Source organism: Kryptolebias marmoratus, linkage group LG17, assembly GCF_001649575.2.
Source record: "Kryptolebias marmoratus isolate JLee-2015 linkage group LG17, ASM164957v2, whole genome shotgun sequence".
In the NCBI taxonomy this organism is placed as follows: Eukaryota; Metazoa; Chordata; class Actinopteri; order Cyprinodontiformes; family Rivulidae; genus Kryptolebias; species Kryptolebias marmoratus.
Window position 1 is genome coordinate 799,789 of NC_051446.1, and position 18,411 is coordinate 818,199.

The window sequence follows — 18,411 nt, forward strand, 5'->3', positions numbered from 1 at the left end:
CTCAAAGGTCAGCTGCCTGTGGGGGCCACCTTTAATTGGCTTCAAAAGTTAATCAGTTGTAAAGGTACATTTAATAATTATTTCCTGAAAGTTTATTTAAAATTAATTCAGAGGTTCAAGAAATATTTTGCTAACAGAATAGACAAAAACACATGGACACATACACAAATATTATTGCTTCCCCTTCGGTGGCAGGTGATAAAAACCTACTGCTTGTAGGAAGAAGGTGGAAGCCAGAGATTTCAGCAATCACAGCAGAATTTTTTTTAAAACCAGATGAATTTTTTTAAAAGCATATATAATTTTATACACAAATGTTCTTTTCAGCAGGATTTCAGAATACTGACAGAAGAAGGTAAATGGTAAATGGCTTGCACTTGTATAGCGCTTTATCTAGTCCAAGGAGCCCAAAGCGCTTTACACTACAATCATTCACCAATTCATCCACACATTCACACACTGATGGAGGTAAGCTACATTGTAGCCACAGCTGCCCTGGGGCGGGCTGACAGAAGTTAATTACAGCCTTAATGTGCAGCAAAAAAACACAATTACATCATTATGTACCGTAATTACAGGAGCAGAGACAGAGTCCTGAAAATATTTTATTTTCTAATAATGCAACAGCTACAGCAAAGAGACATGTTTAAAACTGAGATTACAGCTGGAGGTCAACCGATCTGCCTGATCAAACAACTGAAATGTCAGGTCAAATTGTACTAATGAAGGGGAAATATTATCAGAGGCTTCAGATTAAATGCTTGCAAAACTGAAATCTAGTTTCTTCAGTGAAAATAATAACAAAAAAAAACACTGACTTGAAGCAATAAAGGGGAAAAAAAAACAATTTCTACAATTGTTTCAACTAAAAGTACACTATCAGAAAAAAAAAATGCTAAAAGTAATAATTGGAGTTTTTTCTACATGCTCAACATGATTAAAGATTTTTGGTGCATTGATTATTTCTGTGATTTTACATAATTAGATACAGCCAGAACCCATTTTTAACATTTAACACTGAGTTTCCAGTAAAGGCAGCATTTTAAAACGATTAATAACATGTTTCAAAAGCATAATTGTTCAAACTGCATAAATCATTTGGAGCTGAGACAACAAAGAAAAAAAAAAATCCAATAACCACTTTTAGCTTTTAGTGAATCACCATTTCGTTTTCTATTGACCCTGTCCTGCTTTAGGTAGAAACTCAGAACTCAGACATGGATTGTTTGCAGTCACTGTAACTTCTTGAAACTAATGTTTCCTCAATATTTTATTTTGCCAGTATCTGTAATATTTAAATGTAGAAGAAAGAAAGAAAGAAGCCTTGTGGGCCTGCTGTAACAGAAAAACGACCTCCTCAGAACAATGTTGTTCAAGCTGTCAGCTAACCAGTCTTTACTTTTACAAAACTACAGTACCGTCACTTTGTGGAGTGACCCTGCCTTTTCTTCTTGTAAAACTGCAAACTAGCTCATAGAAACAAGCTAGTAGCAGGTAGCTGCTTTGCGTGAACAGTTATGTAATGTTAGCAAGCTGTATTTGAAACTTGCTTACATCTACACTCCCCAGTGATTCCATCCTTGCTACAATGTTTTATGTCCTCTGTCATGTTTTGGAGATGTCAAAGAAAGCACCCTATAGTTATCTGAGACCAGAATTTTTTATCCAGTGTAGCATATTCATATTCAGTTCAATAAATGCTGCTCATTCAGTATTTAAAACTTTTTAACAAATAGGTAATAAGCACTTTTTTGACACATTTGTGTTTGGGGTGCATTTAACTGTAACATTAGCTGGTAGCAGCTAGTTGAATTGGTTGAGCAGTTTCACTGTAGTGTTAGCAACCAAGCTGATAAGGTGACCAAATGTAGCATTCTGAGACCAGCAAATTTGATCTTTTTAGCATGTTAGACTTCGGTACAACAGATACTGTTCAGTATTTAGGACTGCATTAAATGTGTATTTTGCCAAATGTGTCACAAATTATTTGTTTTTTAGTTGCCTTACGACCAAAACATTAGCTTAAAGCAAACTAGCTAGTAACAGCTAGCTGGTTTGGTTGAACAGTTATGTTAGCAATTAAGCTAATATGTTGGACAAATATAGCTGTCTGAGACTATATATTTTTTTTAATCTTGTTTAAGTTCAGTTCAACAGCTACTGTTCAGTATTTAGAACTGCAATGACTATGACTATTTTACTAAATTATACAAATAAATCTGCTCATCTCTAGTTCAGTGAAGCACTGAATCTGTCACTGTGTTGCTGGACAAATATTTAATTTCTCATAAGAGTTGACTAAATGCAAATAACATCCTCTCTCTAAAAAAAATCATTTCAATCTGTTATCAGTTGACCTCTGTGTGCACAAATTTGACATTTGTTTTTGGGTCATACAGCAGTGTTAGATTTGAATATTTAATTATTTTCATATACTGTATGAAATAATTCTGCTGAGTCTGGTTCAGAATCTGTGGGACTTTTTTTCCGAGCTACAAACAGCCAAGACACATGCAAAAGAATGGACTGCATCAGTAAACCTCAGTTGGCATTTGGTCAGATTAGGATCAGGGTAAAGCTGAAAGTGGATTGGTTGGTACTTTAGAACACCCTGACCTGCTACTGGTTCCCTCCTTCATCTGTTTGTCCAGCAGCAGAACAGAAACAGGAACGTCATTCAACAGACAGACAAACCATGACAGTCCAGTGCAGATGCTCAACTTCTTATCTCAGTTAAAAGTCACACCTTAAAGTTAATTTTGTGAGAGGTAGGTAATTATTTTCAGAACACAAAAATAATGGACAAACTCACACCACTTTTATATTATTAATAAACAAGATTCCAAGTAATGCTGCTACATTTAGATAATATCTTCAATGTTGAAAAGAAACCCTGTGGCAGCCGCTACAGAGGCGGTTAATGTCAAGCTACAACATGCTCAGAATGTGAGGGGGTTTCCAAGACTAAATCGGTTATGCGTTCTGTTTTCTGTATGAACAGATGGCTGCTGCTGAACATCAAGACTGGACTTTACAACACTGCTTTCTTCAACATTATCGCAGTGTGCAAAACTATAATGCTACAATCCATTTAAAACAGCTGAGCAATCAAAGGATCTGTTGATAAACATGCACAGCCAAAAGTCTGCCACCAGCACTGGCTACAATATTAATTGTAAAATGCATATTCTTTTAAAACATTTTTACTTTTGTTTTGTGATCTTCTAAGATAAGGCCTTTGTGAAGGTTCCACACATGTACTGATTGTGAGTAACTCAAATCAGAAGAACACTAAACACATTTTGGGGGCATGGGAGATTCAGAGAAGCACCTGACACAGGTAAGGCATTTGTTTACAAAAACATACATGTTTGAGTGGATTGTAAAGTTTTTGAGACAACCTGACAGACACATTTAGAATGTCTCGTTATACTGGCTCAGATCAAATATCAGCTACAATTTCAACTCATTTTGAGGATTGTGTAAAACAGGTGTTAAACCAGTCAATCACTGGCATATCGAGCAAAAGTTAAAAACAAATTTGTGTGCTACTCAGCCATAAGCAGCTCAAAAATATTCTCGACTATTAATCTTTTTTTTTTTAATTTCTGAAAAATGTAATATGAAATAAATAGAACTTCGAAAGCAAAATCTAGCTCAAGTCTTGCAGAGAAATTCTGGAACTGTGTTGAATTGGAAAAGAAATGCTACAGGACTGATTAAAGGAAAAGAAAATCAACAATAAAGAACAGATCTGGGATCAGAGTTATTTCTCTTTCAGATTAAATTGCATTATTCTACTGAACAGGTGAACCTGGGAGTGATTGGTGGATGTCTGGAATCCTACAAACATGCCAAACCCAAACTAACAATCAGTTATGACTACAAATCAGGGTTGAGACCCAGGCATGATTTTTCTTGAAAAGTAAAAAAAACTAAACTCGTAACGTCTGACCAACAGAAGACTCCAGACAGCTGTTGAGCTGTTCCAGGTTCTGGTAAACCACCAACAAGACTGAGATAAGTCTAACTCTGCAGAAAAAAACCCTTGAGATTGGGGTTGAGATAATCTAGACATTAATGAGCACCAACAAGACAGCACAAGTTTTAGTAAAGATCAAGACAAGTTCACACAGTAGACTAAACATATTAAAAACAAGACGCAACAAGTCAAAGTTAAAAGACAACATGCACTTACTCGTGTTCAGTTGAAGGGCTTTATCCACCAAACTGTACGAGAAGCAGCAACAAGCCAGTGCTGTTTTAACCCTTGGTCTCAGTTCAGGTACCAGACACCCAACTACCATTCCCAGGAAAACCAACCAGAAGGAAACCAAATCATCACTCTCCAGGGGCCTCATATATCAAACAAATACTTGGAAAATAATTGACAGGAGTGGTGTATTTACTGTCCAGTCAGTTTTACAACGACCAGAGACAAAATCCTGCTGCATAACAAAGACAAACTCAGAGTAAAATGTTGAAGCCTGGAAAGAGGTTTCATTTGGTGTGTTTTTTTTGTTTTTTCCTGGAATCAGTAACAAACAGAACGTGTTGGAGTGTGACTGTAGTGTTACGGTCTCAGAGAAATAAAACAACTAAATACAATTAAATACACTGTCATTTGTAAATTCTTCCAGGAGCAAAAACACTACCATAATTTATGGAGTAGGCCCTATTTTTGCATCTTTTTATAGGCCACATCCAATAGTTGACACCTTACTGACCTAACAGGATGATGATGATGATTCATGAAAATAATTAGATTTATTTACAGACAGCACAGTAATCAGAGTGGAAATGTTCATTTGGAGATTTCTGTAAAAAGACAGACCTTTGGAAATTGGCACTGATATCTGATAGAATTCAAAAGGAATTAGTGTGACGGTCCACACATTTTATCAGCAGCTCTGGACAAACTGGGCTCAACCTGGAGCCCAGTTACAGCCCATTGGAGATGGGCGGTAACCATTTCAAACACCGTCAAGCCTTACTGTAATTAAATCACAATACAGAGAGTTACTGAGTGCCTAGAAAGGTGTATGCCTGCATGCACTGCCTTTAAAGGAATTTTAAATGGTTTGAATATATTTTTATTCTTACTTTCCTAAATTAAGGATACAACATAAAAAGTATAATTTTGTTACTGCTATCACATCACAAAATTAAGTCATAATAAATAAACAACTAATGGTATGAAGAAAAGGTTCATAACATTACAGAATCAATACAACACCTTTAAAAGTGTTATTATTATTATTATTTTTGTTTAGGAATTAGCCAATCAGTATATTGGTCCTTTCAGGTCTGTGTGGAGTCAGCAGGCTGCAGACTTCTTGCTGAACACCTGATCTGAAGGTGTGTTTGTAGCTCAAACTGAGAGGGAAAACAGGTATTCCTACATTTCTCCCACCTTTGTGGATCACAGATTCTGTACAATACCCTGTCAGCTCTGCTTCTGTTTGTTGTTTTATTGTGTCTACATTAGAGATGTCCTGATCAAGACATTTTTCACTGATCGGAGTAGCTGCCACACTTGGCTCCTGATCTTTGTTGTTGACTTACAGGCCCTGGTTTTGTGTTGGCCATGTCACAGTATGGCTGTGGTGTCTTAATACAGCAGCTGTTGTTAGGCAGCGTGCCAACAGAGCAATTCAGTAATGGGCTGCCAGACAGAAGCAATCAGGAGCCACCGAACCCTAAGCTAATGCTAATGTCAAACTTCAAAATAATTATATCTGGCACCTTTCCACTCATGCACTGCATCAGCTAAAGGTGAGTTACAAATGCTTGGTTCATTGCCTCATTGTTTTATTAGTACTGCCTATATTTTAAAAGGCAAAAAGAATTACAGAACGGGTGACTGAATTCATTGCTGTGGATGACCCACCCATAACTGGTGGAAAAATAAGGTTTGTTGCCTTTTGGAGATGTTGGAGCCACGGTACATCTTACTCTCCCAGCACAACATATCTGACACAGAGCTTCTCAGGATACAGAGAAAAGTCAGCCATCAGCTGGTATTTTCTTTTCTTGTTAATAATAATAATAAAATGCAACTGAGGAACAAAATGAACACAGGTTTTCTTTACTGCAATGTGGAGCTATTGAGGCATCAAGCACAAAGAATTTATGATTGATTTTAATAAATTCAATGTACACGTGGTGTGTAATCTGCAAGTCTGTGTTGTAAAAAATACAAAATAACGCAAGCATTGGATTGACTTGGGATCGGCGGAGCCTTATTTTTAGATGACTGATCATCTAAAACGTGTAACGTGTAGACCGCCCCAGTCTCCACGTTAACTGGGGTCTAACCTGAGCTGCTTTCATCTTCTCGCCAGCCTTCAACAGACACTGCATTATTGATTGTGAACGTAAGAATAGCGGTGACATGGTTTGATAGATTTTTCTGACATAATTTATCATTAGACAGTTGAAAATCATTTTTCTCATGAACACATTGTGCATTGAAAATAAAGTGAGTGATGTGTGCTGGCAAAGTGACAGGGTTGCTGTTTATACTGTATATTGTGATGAACTACACTCCCTGCAATCCCCATCCTAAACACTAGGTGCTGCTACAAAGCAAATAGTACAGCTGCACAGCAGAACTGGCAGCAGAAGAAGAATTTACAAAAAGTGCACCTCCTGTAAACAAATGTAGCCAAATAATTTTAATTTATTTGTCCTTGGTCAGGAATAAATTGACAGTAGAAAGTATTTAAAGCAATGTTTTGTCTTTATCCCTGGATATTGTATAATCATGTACTCAACTGTACTGCACATTCTTATGTTTTTTTAAACATCTTTAAGAGTGCGTAAGAACTACTATATGTATTCTTTCTTGTGCAGGATGTGTACATAATCTATACATGAGGCCCCTGGTTACCTTTCAGATGTGCTGTAATATCCTATGAGAAACAACTCATTGTTGAGACTGCCAATGTCAGATGGGCTGAGTGTCACATGACCCGGCAGCAGTGACGTAGAGGACAGCTGGAAACCGGCGGCTCCAGTGTCTGACAGGAGACGATGTGTGTGGGTGGGTTTATAATGCACAGGGGTTACTGAGATCCTCGAACACTTGTGGTTTTTCAATCCCTCGTGCAAACAGCTTGATCAGCTGGCAGTGGACTCTGAGAAAAAAACAAAAAAACAAAACTGAGTTTTTCAGAGAAATCAGGGTTTAAACACTGGAAGAAGAAAACTTTCAGATGGTTGCAGTACCTGACATCAATTGCCATGTGGGTCAGGATGTCGCCATCGCAGTTCCAGCTACTGTAGGCCGGTGCGCAGCCACAAGCAGGGTGGTCTCGGCAGATCTGGCTGAAAATCTGACTTTTGCTGTTGTCCAGCAGGTCCAGCTCCAGGTCCGAGTCGCTCTGGCAGTGACGTGGTGTGAAGCGAAAACGCACCACACGGTGGACCTCAACAAAGTTCAGGTCAAACTGATTGAGGAGGAGGAGGACACTGTATTAGACAATTCAAGTGAAGGAATTAGAAACCAGAATCTGGGTTTAATAACAAACCTGATCGTCTTTATTGGTGTGACGAAGGAGGTGTCTGAGGAAGTTGAAACGGGAACATTTTCGAACCAGAATGAGATCGGTGGTGCCGTCGGCCAGGTGAGCGGCAGGTGAGAGACCTTTGGGGCTGCGAGGACAGGCGCAGCTCATGCTGGCTGCGTTTATAGCCAGGAACTTCCCTCGGATCGTCCTCCACTCACCATCACTCTCTGAAACATAAACCCCCACTGAAAACAGATCGCACCTTTTGTTGCAGTCAAAACACTTCCTCCTGGTTATGCAGAGGGTAAAAAAGTTTCACTTTAAATAATAATTAAATGAATTAAGTCAATATTTTTTTCAATGTGACACCTAAACCAGAAAGTAAAGCTTTTGGACCAATCAGAAATGGACATTTGTGGTTGACGTAAAAAATGTGACCTGTACTCCAGATCTCCTTAGGGGTATTGTTTATCTGTCATGTATCCAAAATCATCAAGAGACCCAGCAGCCTTTACAGTACTGTGGCAAAGGTGTTCTTGGTCAGATATAAGGAGGTTTAAACTCAAGCTTAATAACCTCTTCCAGCTGATGATCATTACTGAATGCAGCTGAAAGCTCCAGACCAACTGGAAAATAATATTCTCATGTGCGTTTTAAACTTTAGATCTGGATGTTTGGTTGTTGGACTTACCACAGTCTGAAGTTTCATCCAGCTCATATTTCTCAGCTTTCTGTCCATTATGCTGACAAACCACACAGCTGCAGATTTACAGATACACAAAAGACCCATTCAACGAGCTGTTCATTCATTACACAACCAGATGTGGACAAATTTGGGTCTACTAAAACAAACAAAAAAAACCCAAAAAACAGTAACGTTACTGAAAAAAACTTGAAACTGACAAGTAATAAAAAGTAAAAAATATACACAAAATCAACTTTAAAAACCTGGTGAAACTATTATTCCTCCATCTTTGATGGATAATGCTTTCTCTAAATGAACTAAGTTAGGTATAAAACCTGGAGAGATTTGTGCATTATCTCTACTTTTGCTTCTTTTCAACAGCTCAAAATAAATTTCACTTCCCAAAAGACATTTTTTCAGACACCTTCAAGCTGAACACTATGTCCATAGCTCATCCTCAGAATTCCTGTTGATTTCAGACTATATTTGAAAGGTTTTAAAGAAAAAAACTCACATTTTAGAGCTGTCCCTCCATGTAGAGGTTCTAAAATTGTTTAATGTTATCTACTGTAACTGGAGAGGATATCACTCCAAAGGCCTTAACTGCTTAGTTTGAAGTATGGCCTACTTCACTTGATCTCTTTCCTGCTAAAAATGACACCTATATACACCCACAATAATAATAATAAATGGACAAAATGAATTTAAATGATTTGACATCATGTACCTTTAAAACAGGACAGAAAGGGATTTCAGATTATTTGAAATGATCCAGCCTTACCAGCTAAAGTCAGCCTGATCTTTTTCAGTTTAAGAAAATAAGAAAACTCTATAATTCAGCTTGTATATGTTGTAAATGTATAATATTTGGGCCAATATAACTGTAATACAAAAAGCAGAATTGACAGTGATATAAAAGTTTAAACAGCAGCGTTAACATGAACTGCTAGGAAATTTTGAGGACTGGAGTTATTTTTAGGACGGCAGCAATCCTCTTTGGTCATGGCTCATTGGGACCAGCCTGTTAGCTCGTCAGTCCTGTCAGAGTTAAACTATTTCTCCAAACTGAGGTTGTTATAAAAGCTGTCTACAACAGGTATGAGAAATGTTCATAACCTTTCCACTGAACTTACTTTAAAATATTTAAAAAATACATGTTAACACATCATCGAATCATCCTCTAATTACGATAAAGCTGTAATCATGATGCTGCATTTACATCAGCTTGCTTCTTTTCTACTGTTTTTATATCTACTGGATTTTCTGACAAACAAGTTCCATAAAGCTCCTCATTGGCATCACTTTTCTGAGGGCAAAATAAGGTTGAGTTTTTAACTGTGGTCAAGTTTCATCCTGAAAGTCTCTCATGTCACAGCAGCTGGTTGCTGCTGAACAAAATATTGAATGTCACATGGGGGAACACATCAATACTGACACCATTTAAAAATGCACTCATCCAAAACCACCAAACTATTAGCCTGCTGCAATAGGATCAAAATACTGACTGCTTTGGAAACAATGTTATGAATCAGAAATCAAAGATCAGTTGAAGTTCAAATCAATCAAATATTATCTAAAACCTTTTTACATCTCTCTCACCCAGTTCGACATCTGGCAGCATCTCTTGGCGTTCCCATGATGCCTTTGGCCGGCAGGTAGGACACTGTTCCTTCATAATAATTATGAGTCAGGAACATTTTCAAACCTGCAAAATAAAAAACAAACAAACCAAAAAAAACATTCAAATCATTCTGAACCACAGAAGACAATTCACTGGAAAAGTGCTAAAGATCCACCTGAGAAATCATATCTGGCCGGTCCCATCCACCTCTTCCTCTCACTGTCAGTTAGCACGTCGCCATAAAAACCGTATCCCAGTAGGGAGACGGAGTAGCGCAGGAATGAGTTGTTGTGGTGAACCGAGCACACATCCATTGGCTGAGAGTCACCTGAACACACACACACACACACACACACAATCAATACATAAAAACGAAATACGAATAAGAACTCCACATGCAAGCTGGTATACTTTAGACCAACTACATACCTCTGACACATTCTGACTAAAAGAAGACATTGAAAGATCATTTTAGACCTGACTTGAAAACACTAATGACTTTCCACTTATGTTGAAGTGATAGCATTCACAGAGACAAATGATAAAATTATGAGTAATATTTGCCATTCAAACAAGTTTGCCAATAAAAACCTCAGAGTCAGTTTTCATCATACTGTCATTAAGACTCTTATCAATGTTCACTCAGCCACAGCATGGCTGAGTGAACAGCAGCAGTGGATGAATCATCTGAAAAGATTGCCAAAAAAAAATAAAAATATATGGACTTTGCAACCTTGACTTCATTTGCAAACATTATCTCCACTGTCCCCGTTTGTCAGACAGATACTTTAATCTTGATAGTAACCTGCTTTACACTGTGTGCTGTCAGATTTATTAGATGCTGGAGTGGATGATTTCTTGCCATAGCAAAATCATGTTCATCACAAAGATCTGACAGACATATTAGTCCAACATGAATGGAAATTATGTGCTGTCAATAATGCTCTTATTATTAGATTGGACTCTAAAAAGAGGAGGAGGACAGAGGCAGGTGTGGACATGTTCATAGCTGGGGAAACCAACCAAAACACAAAAAAAACAAAAAGCATTCACACTGCAACTTTTTCCAGAGAGTTTGACTGCTTGATATTTGTCATAGGTTATCTTTGGTTATGAAAGTGCTGAATCAGCATCACACTGAACAGCCCATTCAAACTCATGAACAAAGACTTGTCTTTTAGTATTCTTTCAGGACAAAAGTGTTTGTGCGTAATAAAAGAAAAATGGTGAACAAGAAGCTGCTTAATCAAACAGATTTTATTTTGGATTTTCATAAACATTAAATCAATTTTGATATCATTGAGAAACTACCTCAGTTGTGACATGATTTACAATCTGTTCAGTACTGGAATTATGTTTTTTTTTTTTAATAAGAAGACCATTTGACTGACCCACTATGATGTGCAGTGCAGAGGTCACAGGGTCATTGGTTCCCACTGTGGCAAAGCAGATGCAGTCAGTTGAACCTGAAACAATCAGAAAACAATCCTGGTTGTACAGAACAGGCTACTATTGATCCGTGTAGAACGTTTCACTATGCTTAAACAGAATAAGCCAAGTCAAATTTATTTATTTAGCACTTTTCAGCAACAAAGGCAAAGTGCTTTACAACATGTGAACACAAAAATACAGAGTCAAAACACACGCAATATCTAAAATATGAACTGGGATAATCTAAATGAAATCATGAAACTAAACATCTAAATGAAAAACACACACAAGATAAACTGAGGAAAACCAAACTGAGATATAATGAAAGCTAACATAAATTGAACTAGGATTTAAAAACCTCAGTTGATCAGGCATGATAAAAACTAAGCTAAAAGGTACCAAAAGGCTAACTAAGAGTACCAAAGGCCAGCTAAGAGTTAAAAACATTTTAATGAAAGGCCAACTAAAAGTGTCAGTAAAATATAAATAAATAAATAGAACAATACAATATATTATTTTTATTTTCATAAATTTTCAACAACAACACATTGAAAATAGCCCAATAATAATAACACAAAACCTAAACAAATCAAAACTGCCATTAAATAGGTACGCTGCTCATAATAACACCCCCAGATGACTGTGTGAGTAAATGGCACAGAACAACAGGAAAGGCAAAATAAAAAAAGAGGTTAAAATCATTTAAGCCCAAAATTGCTCACACCATGGTAAATACTTGAAACCAAACCTTTGTTACACAACGAAGATACCAAACACTTGAAGAGAGGAGAATTTAAAAGAAAACCAAGGATGGAAATGGGTGACTAGTAAGTTGTCAAACTAAATTCAGACTCTTGAGAGAAATAACTGCAGGGTTCTCTGGTGATGCAAACAAAGCTACATGTTATGTTCCTTCACTAAATTCACATTGTTGATACACCTACATTAGGCCTTTTCACAAAACAATTTCCCAATATGGGCTCAAAGACAAGGCCCTCTTTAGGCTGTATCTGACCGTTCATAAATCAGCCACATTCTGCAAACATGATAGAATTCATTAATAAAGTATAACTCAGTGGTGTTGATGTGGAGAACTACACATAAAATGCATATGGGACATTTCCTCGGACATATCAGATTTTCTAAATCCTACAGCCAGCCAGCTGCTCACACCGTCTGTCATCTCCACATCATATTGTGGAACCATGAAGCCAGCTCCCCCTTTCGTCTGTCCACCACCTTTTGGTTGTTCAAACTGAAAGCTGCTCTTAACTGCTAAGGTGCATGTAAATCTAATTCTGCCACTGCCTCACCACACCTCACTGATGTCCACTGTGCTGTCCACAGCGCTGTTGCCACTTCACTTGGCTGTTTAGAGACATGACAGAGGTAGACAGACCCCCATGATGTTCTTTCACAAATCACATCAAGACGGCCAGAAAGTGCCTCAGTTCTGGCTTGAAGTGTTCTGTTAAAGAGCCTATTTTCAGTAAATCTACAATAAATAAAGATCAAAGCAGGGTTGTCATATTTGCTGGATGACGTCAGTATTTCTGACCTGCAGGAATAATTCCGATGCGAAGTGAGCAGGGAGTCAGTGTTTCATCGGGACAGTTTACATCTATGCCGCTGTTAATCTGCGTTCTCCATATCAAGCCGTGGATGATCTCACTGAACATGCCGTCCCCTCCCACGCACACCACACTGGGTCAGGGGACAAGAGGAAAGGTGAAATATCTGAAAAGATGATCTGTTTATAACTTATTAAAAAAAAAACAGAACTCACCCATCAAACTTTTTCAGCTCCGCATTTGTCCTCAGGTGATCCCTGGCATGATTGGCATGCTCAGTTACTATGACAACATTTAGAAAATGAACGTATTAGATGTATAATCTCCAACACAAATGAAATCGTGGTTAAAAAAAACCCCAAAAAAACCCAGTATCAGCCAGTTTTTTCTAATGTTGTTAAAGAAGGACTTATACAATAGAATACAACCTCAGATAACCCATGTTGTTTAAAGAGTAAAAAATGAAGTCCATCTAATGATTTAACAGCTTGTCAAACCACCTTAACTTAAAGTAACTGTTTGATGTTTGACCGCCTCAGTCTTTCCATTTGACTCTAGAGTCCTTTGGTATACAGGGGAGTTCACAGTTGACTCAGAGACTGCAAAGAGCCCCGTTCCTGTGGCTGCAAAACAAGCTCCATCAACTGATCAGCAGAAGAAGAAACTTTGGCTAACCATATTCCAAACAAATTACACTTGTTGTGACTTTTTCTAGTTCAACTGTTTAAACTTTAAAACATCTAACAGGCTAACTAAGGCCTGGCGGGTATACTACACAGTATTCTTTCAACAAAGAAGGGGTTTCTTCTTTTAGTCTGGCACTACACTCAGATGTTCTGATGGTACTTTAATTCAGGCTTTCTGCTTTGGTCTCACATGAAAAGGGTTGTTTCATGCAACATTTGATGCCTTTTCACTCAGAGTACACTAATCCAAGTTACTGGGGAAAAAAATAAAAGCTCTGCTTGCCTGACACTTCATTGAGAAAAACAGTTTGTTGCATTAATGGAAAAATAAGAATAAAAGCTAAGAATCTTGATTGGAAAAACACAAACATTCCTCACTTGTTACAGAAAACTGTTAGTTACAAACCAGAACAGACCACCTGCTGTTGTTTAGGTGGAGAGAACCATCTGAAACTTAACTTCACAATCAGAAAGGTTTGTTCAGCTCTGACTCTGTCCCATAATATGCAAATCACTACACAGATCAAATGAATTTGGTGATTTATTAACTATTCTATTCTCTGCTGTATAGAAGGCACTGACACGTTAAACATTAGCTGTTTAATGGACGCCTCAGAAAATCCAGACAAAATATGAAAGACATAATTATACAGTTCACTGTACATCATCAGCTTCATATAATGGATTTGTGTTGCACAATCCCTCATTTTGTTAAGCTTATTACATTCTGCAGCTTCTTAGTGGCACACAACAAGGAATATGGCTTTTGAGTGCATTCAAAATTCCAAGTGTTTTTTAACTATTTGTTATGACAAACATCATGTGTTAAAAAGATTATTACTTAAGAATTGAATGGGTATGCCTATATATTTATTAGCCTGAATGATTAAATGAAAATATACCTCTGAATAAACATTGTTTGGAGGTAAATTTGACAATTAAAATGCCAAAATTTTATTAAACATCTAAATGTGGCATACTAACTGATTACAGCTAACAACAGGATTTTTCATTTCATGTAATTTGACAATGTGACGTTTATTTTAAATCTCAAGCAACTGACAGAACTATGAAGAAAAAAAGATTGTTACGGTCTAATTTTTTTGTTTGTAATATAGAATAAGTGAACGGCTTTAGCTTCTCGCTGACAGTTAACTGAAACTTGTCAGCCTGTTACCATGGTGATCAAACACATTCTCCTTCAGGACATTAAAAACTGGCTTTCAGCTGACTAAGAGGAAATCTCGCTTCAGAGTACAACCCTCAGGTAAAATGTTTTTTTATTAGGTATGTCCTATTTTGTAAAAACATCAAATTGAAATCAGATGAACCTTAAACTCTTTAGTATGCCTAACAGGGAAAAAAACAGTATCAAAGTGATGAAGGACGCACTGATGACATGTGTAAGGATGCCGGCATGGGCGAACAGTGGGGCCACCTTCTGCTCGTAGATGCGTTTGCCCTGACGCTTCCCGCCGTACGGGTTTATGTAGATCAACAGGTGTTTGGGTCTGCTGGCTGTCCACACAAACAACAACAGCTATGTTACAGAAGAATTCTCACACAACTGTGTATGAATCAGTGTGTGTGTGTGTGTGTGTGTGTATAAAGTCATACTGATACTGGCTAGCTGCTCTCTGATGCTGCTGACCCAGCTCTGACAGAGCACCCTGTCAGGGCATGTGAAGGTAACCTCAGCACACCGCCAGCGGTGCTGCCGACACCTCTCCACATAGGACACTGAAACAAAGCAGAAACTCCCATTTAGTCTACATAATGTAGGCTTTTAATAATTGACTAGAACTGTTCTTTTTCCAAGGTGGAATGATTCTACAACTTATAACTTCTGTGTTTTTTAAAAAACAAGAATAAATTTAATGTAGACTTTCTCTGATCCATACAGGGTAAAATAAAGGTTCAAATGAATATATACATTCATCTAAATATTTTATTTTTCCTGAAGGACTTGACAAGACAAAGGCCTGTTAACTTTTCATTACTGATCATGATTGACTGGAGCTAATAGTTTTATTTTGCCTGTGTAAAAAGAATTTGTTGGACAGGACTTATATGACTGACCAGTAGAAACCCATTGTCTCCCTCAGATGGAAGAAATTTGGTTTAGGATTTTTAGCAACAACCCATGAACAAGCCAGACTCAAGCGTGCCATGAACTGGAAACTGCTGGAACGCCAGTGGCACTGTCCACAGGGAAGCAAGTTATACAACACCGTGGACTGAGGGGGCTGAGCGTGAGGGGGTGCAGCTCCCGCTGCAGCAGTGATGGCTTCAAGCTCAACTAAAGATTGCAGCTGCCCACATGGACAAGCCAAATTTTCTCTGGAGACAATTTTATGATCAGACAAAACAAAGATTGAGCTGTCTGAACACAGGGACAAGAAGTATATTTGGAAGACTTATGATGAGGCTTTGAAACCTAAGAACACTGTACCAACTGTCAAGCATGGTGGTGGTGGTATCATGCTGTGGTATTAGTTGCTTTGTACAAAATGTTGGGTATATTTGACAATGATCCCAAACTCATCTCAGAGCTTGTTCCTGATTGAATAAATCAGGCCAACATTAAATATCTCGAATGACCTTCCCAAAGCACAAACATCTGAACTATGATTAAAAATCAGGTCCGTACCTGGAAACTAGAAACAATTTAAATGAACTTTACTAATTCTGCCAAAAAGAGCGCTCAAATATCCAGCCAGAATTATACCAGTAGATTGTTGATGGCTACAAAGAGTGTGTGATCAAGGTGCAACTTGCTAAGAATCTCAGAATCATCTGAGGAGCTTTCTCGAAACATCTTAAGCTACAGAATAGAAGTCCAGTTGTTTTTGTTTTTACCTTTCTTTTGGATTTACCATGTCCTGGATGACTGAGAATCTTCACCAGCATTTGATTAAATATTATTGGGGTGTATGGATATGTTTGAGTATATTTTAACCCAATGTGGATTAGAGAAAATTCACAATAAATTCAAACTTGCAAACACAATTCTTGTTTTAAGAAATAATGAAGTTGTATTTTGTACAATAAACCATTTCATCTTCAATAAAAAATGGTTGCTTTATATAAATCATACCATTTTTCCTCCAGGAAGGAAAAACCCAATTTGCTTTCCTTTCACTCTGCAGCTTGAAGACAGATAATTTCATCACACTGACGTACAGTGTGTTTTCTGTTATGAAAATGTAAAAGTGCAACACTTTTACATTCTTATGAATACATGTAAATGTTCATAAAACATAACATTTCCTTCTGACGCCTGCTGCAAATTAATGCATAAAGGCAAATTCACAAAGCCACCAGATTGTTTTGTCTGCCTTTGCTATTATGTGAACTCTGTAGCCCTGTTTGCACACAAAGTTTAATTCAGGATACTTCACTAGCTTTGTTGGTCTATTGATAAAAAGTGATGACAGCAGAAGTAGATAAAAATCAATTTTCACCAAGACTTTTGATCATCAGTGTGTTATTACTTTGTACATGTGTAAAACCTATTATCTTTATTGGCAGAGAGACAAGATTTTTACTGTCCTTCCCAGGTTGAAAATCATTGTCCCATATGCTAAATATATAAACAGCATCTTGACCTAAATACTGACTAATTGCTCTATTGGAAAGTTTTGATAGTTTTGTTTTTCCTCAACTCGGACATTAGGATGTGACTATGTTCTGGTGAGAAAATAAAAAAATGGAGCACCTGATCAAGTCTAATTCTGCTCTTACAGAAACTTCTCTATAAATCTGCTAAAATGCTGTCTCATTAGCTGAGTAATCTTCAATTACTGCTTCTCCCGCTCTTGAAACGTGTGCTGTCGCAGTCCTTCCAAACTTCTCCTGCTGGCTCAGTTTACCTGTGAAGGTCTGCCTGCAGTCCTTTCTTTCTCCCTCTCTGATCTTCTTCCAGCTGCCTTCATCATCAATTTGCTTGCTGACATTCTCCTCCTCTTCCTCTCTGACGGAGATGATCTCTGACACTGGCACACTGTGACACATACCTGCAACAACACCCGCACACAGAAAGTTCACACACACACACACACACACATCCTCCTCTTGTACTTGAAGCAGACAGCATGTGGTCTTTTAGTTTGGCTTCCACACTGAGGCCTGTGAGGAACAAAATGAAGCCAAATATTCAACAAGAGGCTGCAAGTTTCACTTAAGAAATAATGCAAAACCTTAAGCTGTTTGAAAAAAAAAATAAAGAAGTGTTTTGGATTTTAATGACATTTCCAGATATTTGCTATACCACACTTTACACTCTGAGGATGTTATGGAAACTCTGAAGAACCATCTTTCAGAACTAGTTCCTGTTGCCGTTTCCAAAGACATAACCAGGGACAACTGAGAAACATAACACGTCATCAACCATTATTTCTGTCAGCTATTGTATCAGACCAGCTGATGCGTTGCTTTCAGGTGAAAGAAAAAAAGAAATTAGGGTCTTAAGAGATAGTTCATCCCACTCTGAAATATTATTCTGTCCAATAGTTGCCATCTTATCAGCTGTGACATCAGTAATAGAGCAAGAAGTGTGGAGAAAGAGGCCAAATTCTTTACCCAGGCTAGGCTAACAGCTAGCAAAAGAAGGGCCGTTTTTTTTTTTTAAACCATCTATCAACATTATAAAACAACTCTCTATAAAAAAAACATACGGATGTGAAAGAATGCTACATTTGCTAATGTTAAACCTCTACGCTTTTGCTTGACACAGTTTGTTTAGTTTGTCAATGTTGGTGTTTCTACACACATATACACTCCTGATCAAAATCTTAAGACCAGTCAAAAAATTGCAAGAATTTGCATTTTGCACTATTGGATCTTAAGAAGGTTCTAAGTAGAGCTTCACAATGTTAAAGGAAGAAATCAGTGCAAGAGACAAGAA

At 37.6% G+C, this 18,411-nt stretch overlaps 1 protein-coding gene across 2 annotated transcripts in view; it reads right to left on the reverse strand.

The window, feature by feature from the left end:
• Positions 1-592: 592 nt before the first annotated feature.
• The window catches only part of LOC108249879 (ceramide kinase), a 29,571-nt gene continuing 11,752 nt past the window's right edge, over positions 593-18,411 (reverse strand). The window contains exons 2-13 of one of the 2 annotated variants that reach the window (XM_017439519.3): positions 17,378-17,521; positions 15,123-15,245; positions 14,898-15,023; positions 13,035-13,101; positions 12,807-12,952; positions 11,209-11,283; positions 9,993-10,145; positions 9,796-9,901; positions 8,203-8,270; positions 7,533-7,738; positions 7,231-7,451; positions 593-7,139 (exon numbers count right to left, since the gene is read on the reverse strand). In XM_017439519.3, coding sequence (XP_017295008.1) covers positions 7,052-7,139; positions 7,231-7,451; positions 7,533-7,738; positions 8,203-8,270; positions 9,796-9,901; positions 9,993-10,145; positions 11,209-11,283; positions 12,807-12,952; positions 13,035-13,101; positions 14,898-15,023; positions 15,123-15,245; positions 17,378-17,521 — 1,523 coding nt within the window. In that variant the 3' untranslated portion in view covers positions 593-7,051. Of the gene's footprint in view, positions 7,140-7,230; positions 7,452-7,532; positions 7,739-8,202; positions 8,271-9,795; positions 9,902-9,992; positions 10,146-11,208; positions 11,284-12,806; positions 12,953-13,034; positions 13,102-14,897; positions 15,024-15,122; positions 15,246-17,377; positions 17,634-18,411 lie in introns of both variants that reach the window. The other variant, XM_037980681.1, reaches the window with a different exon arrangement.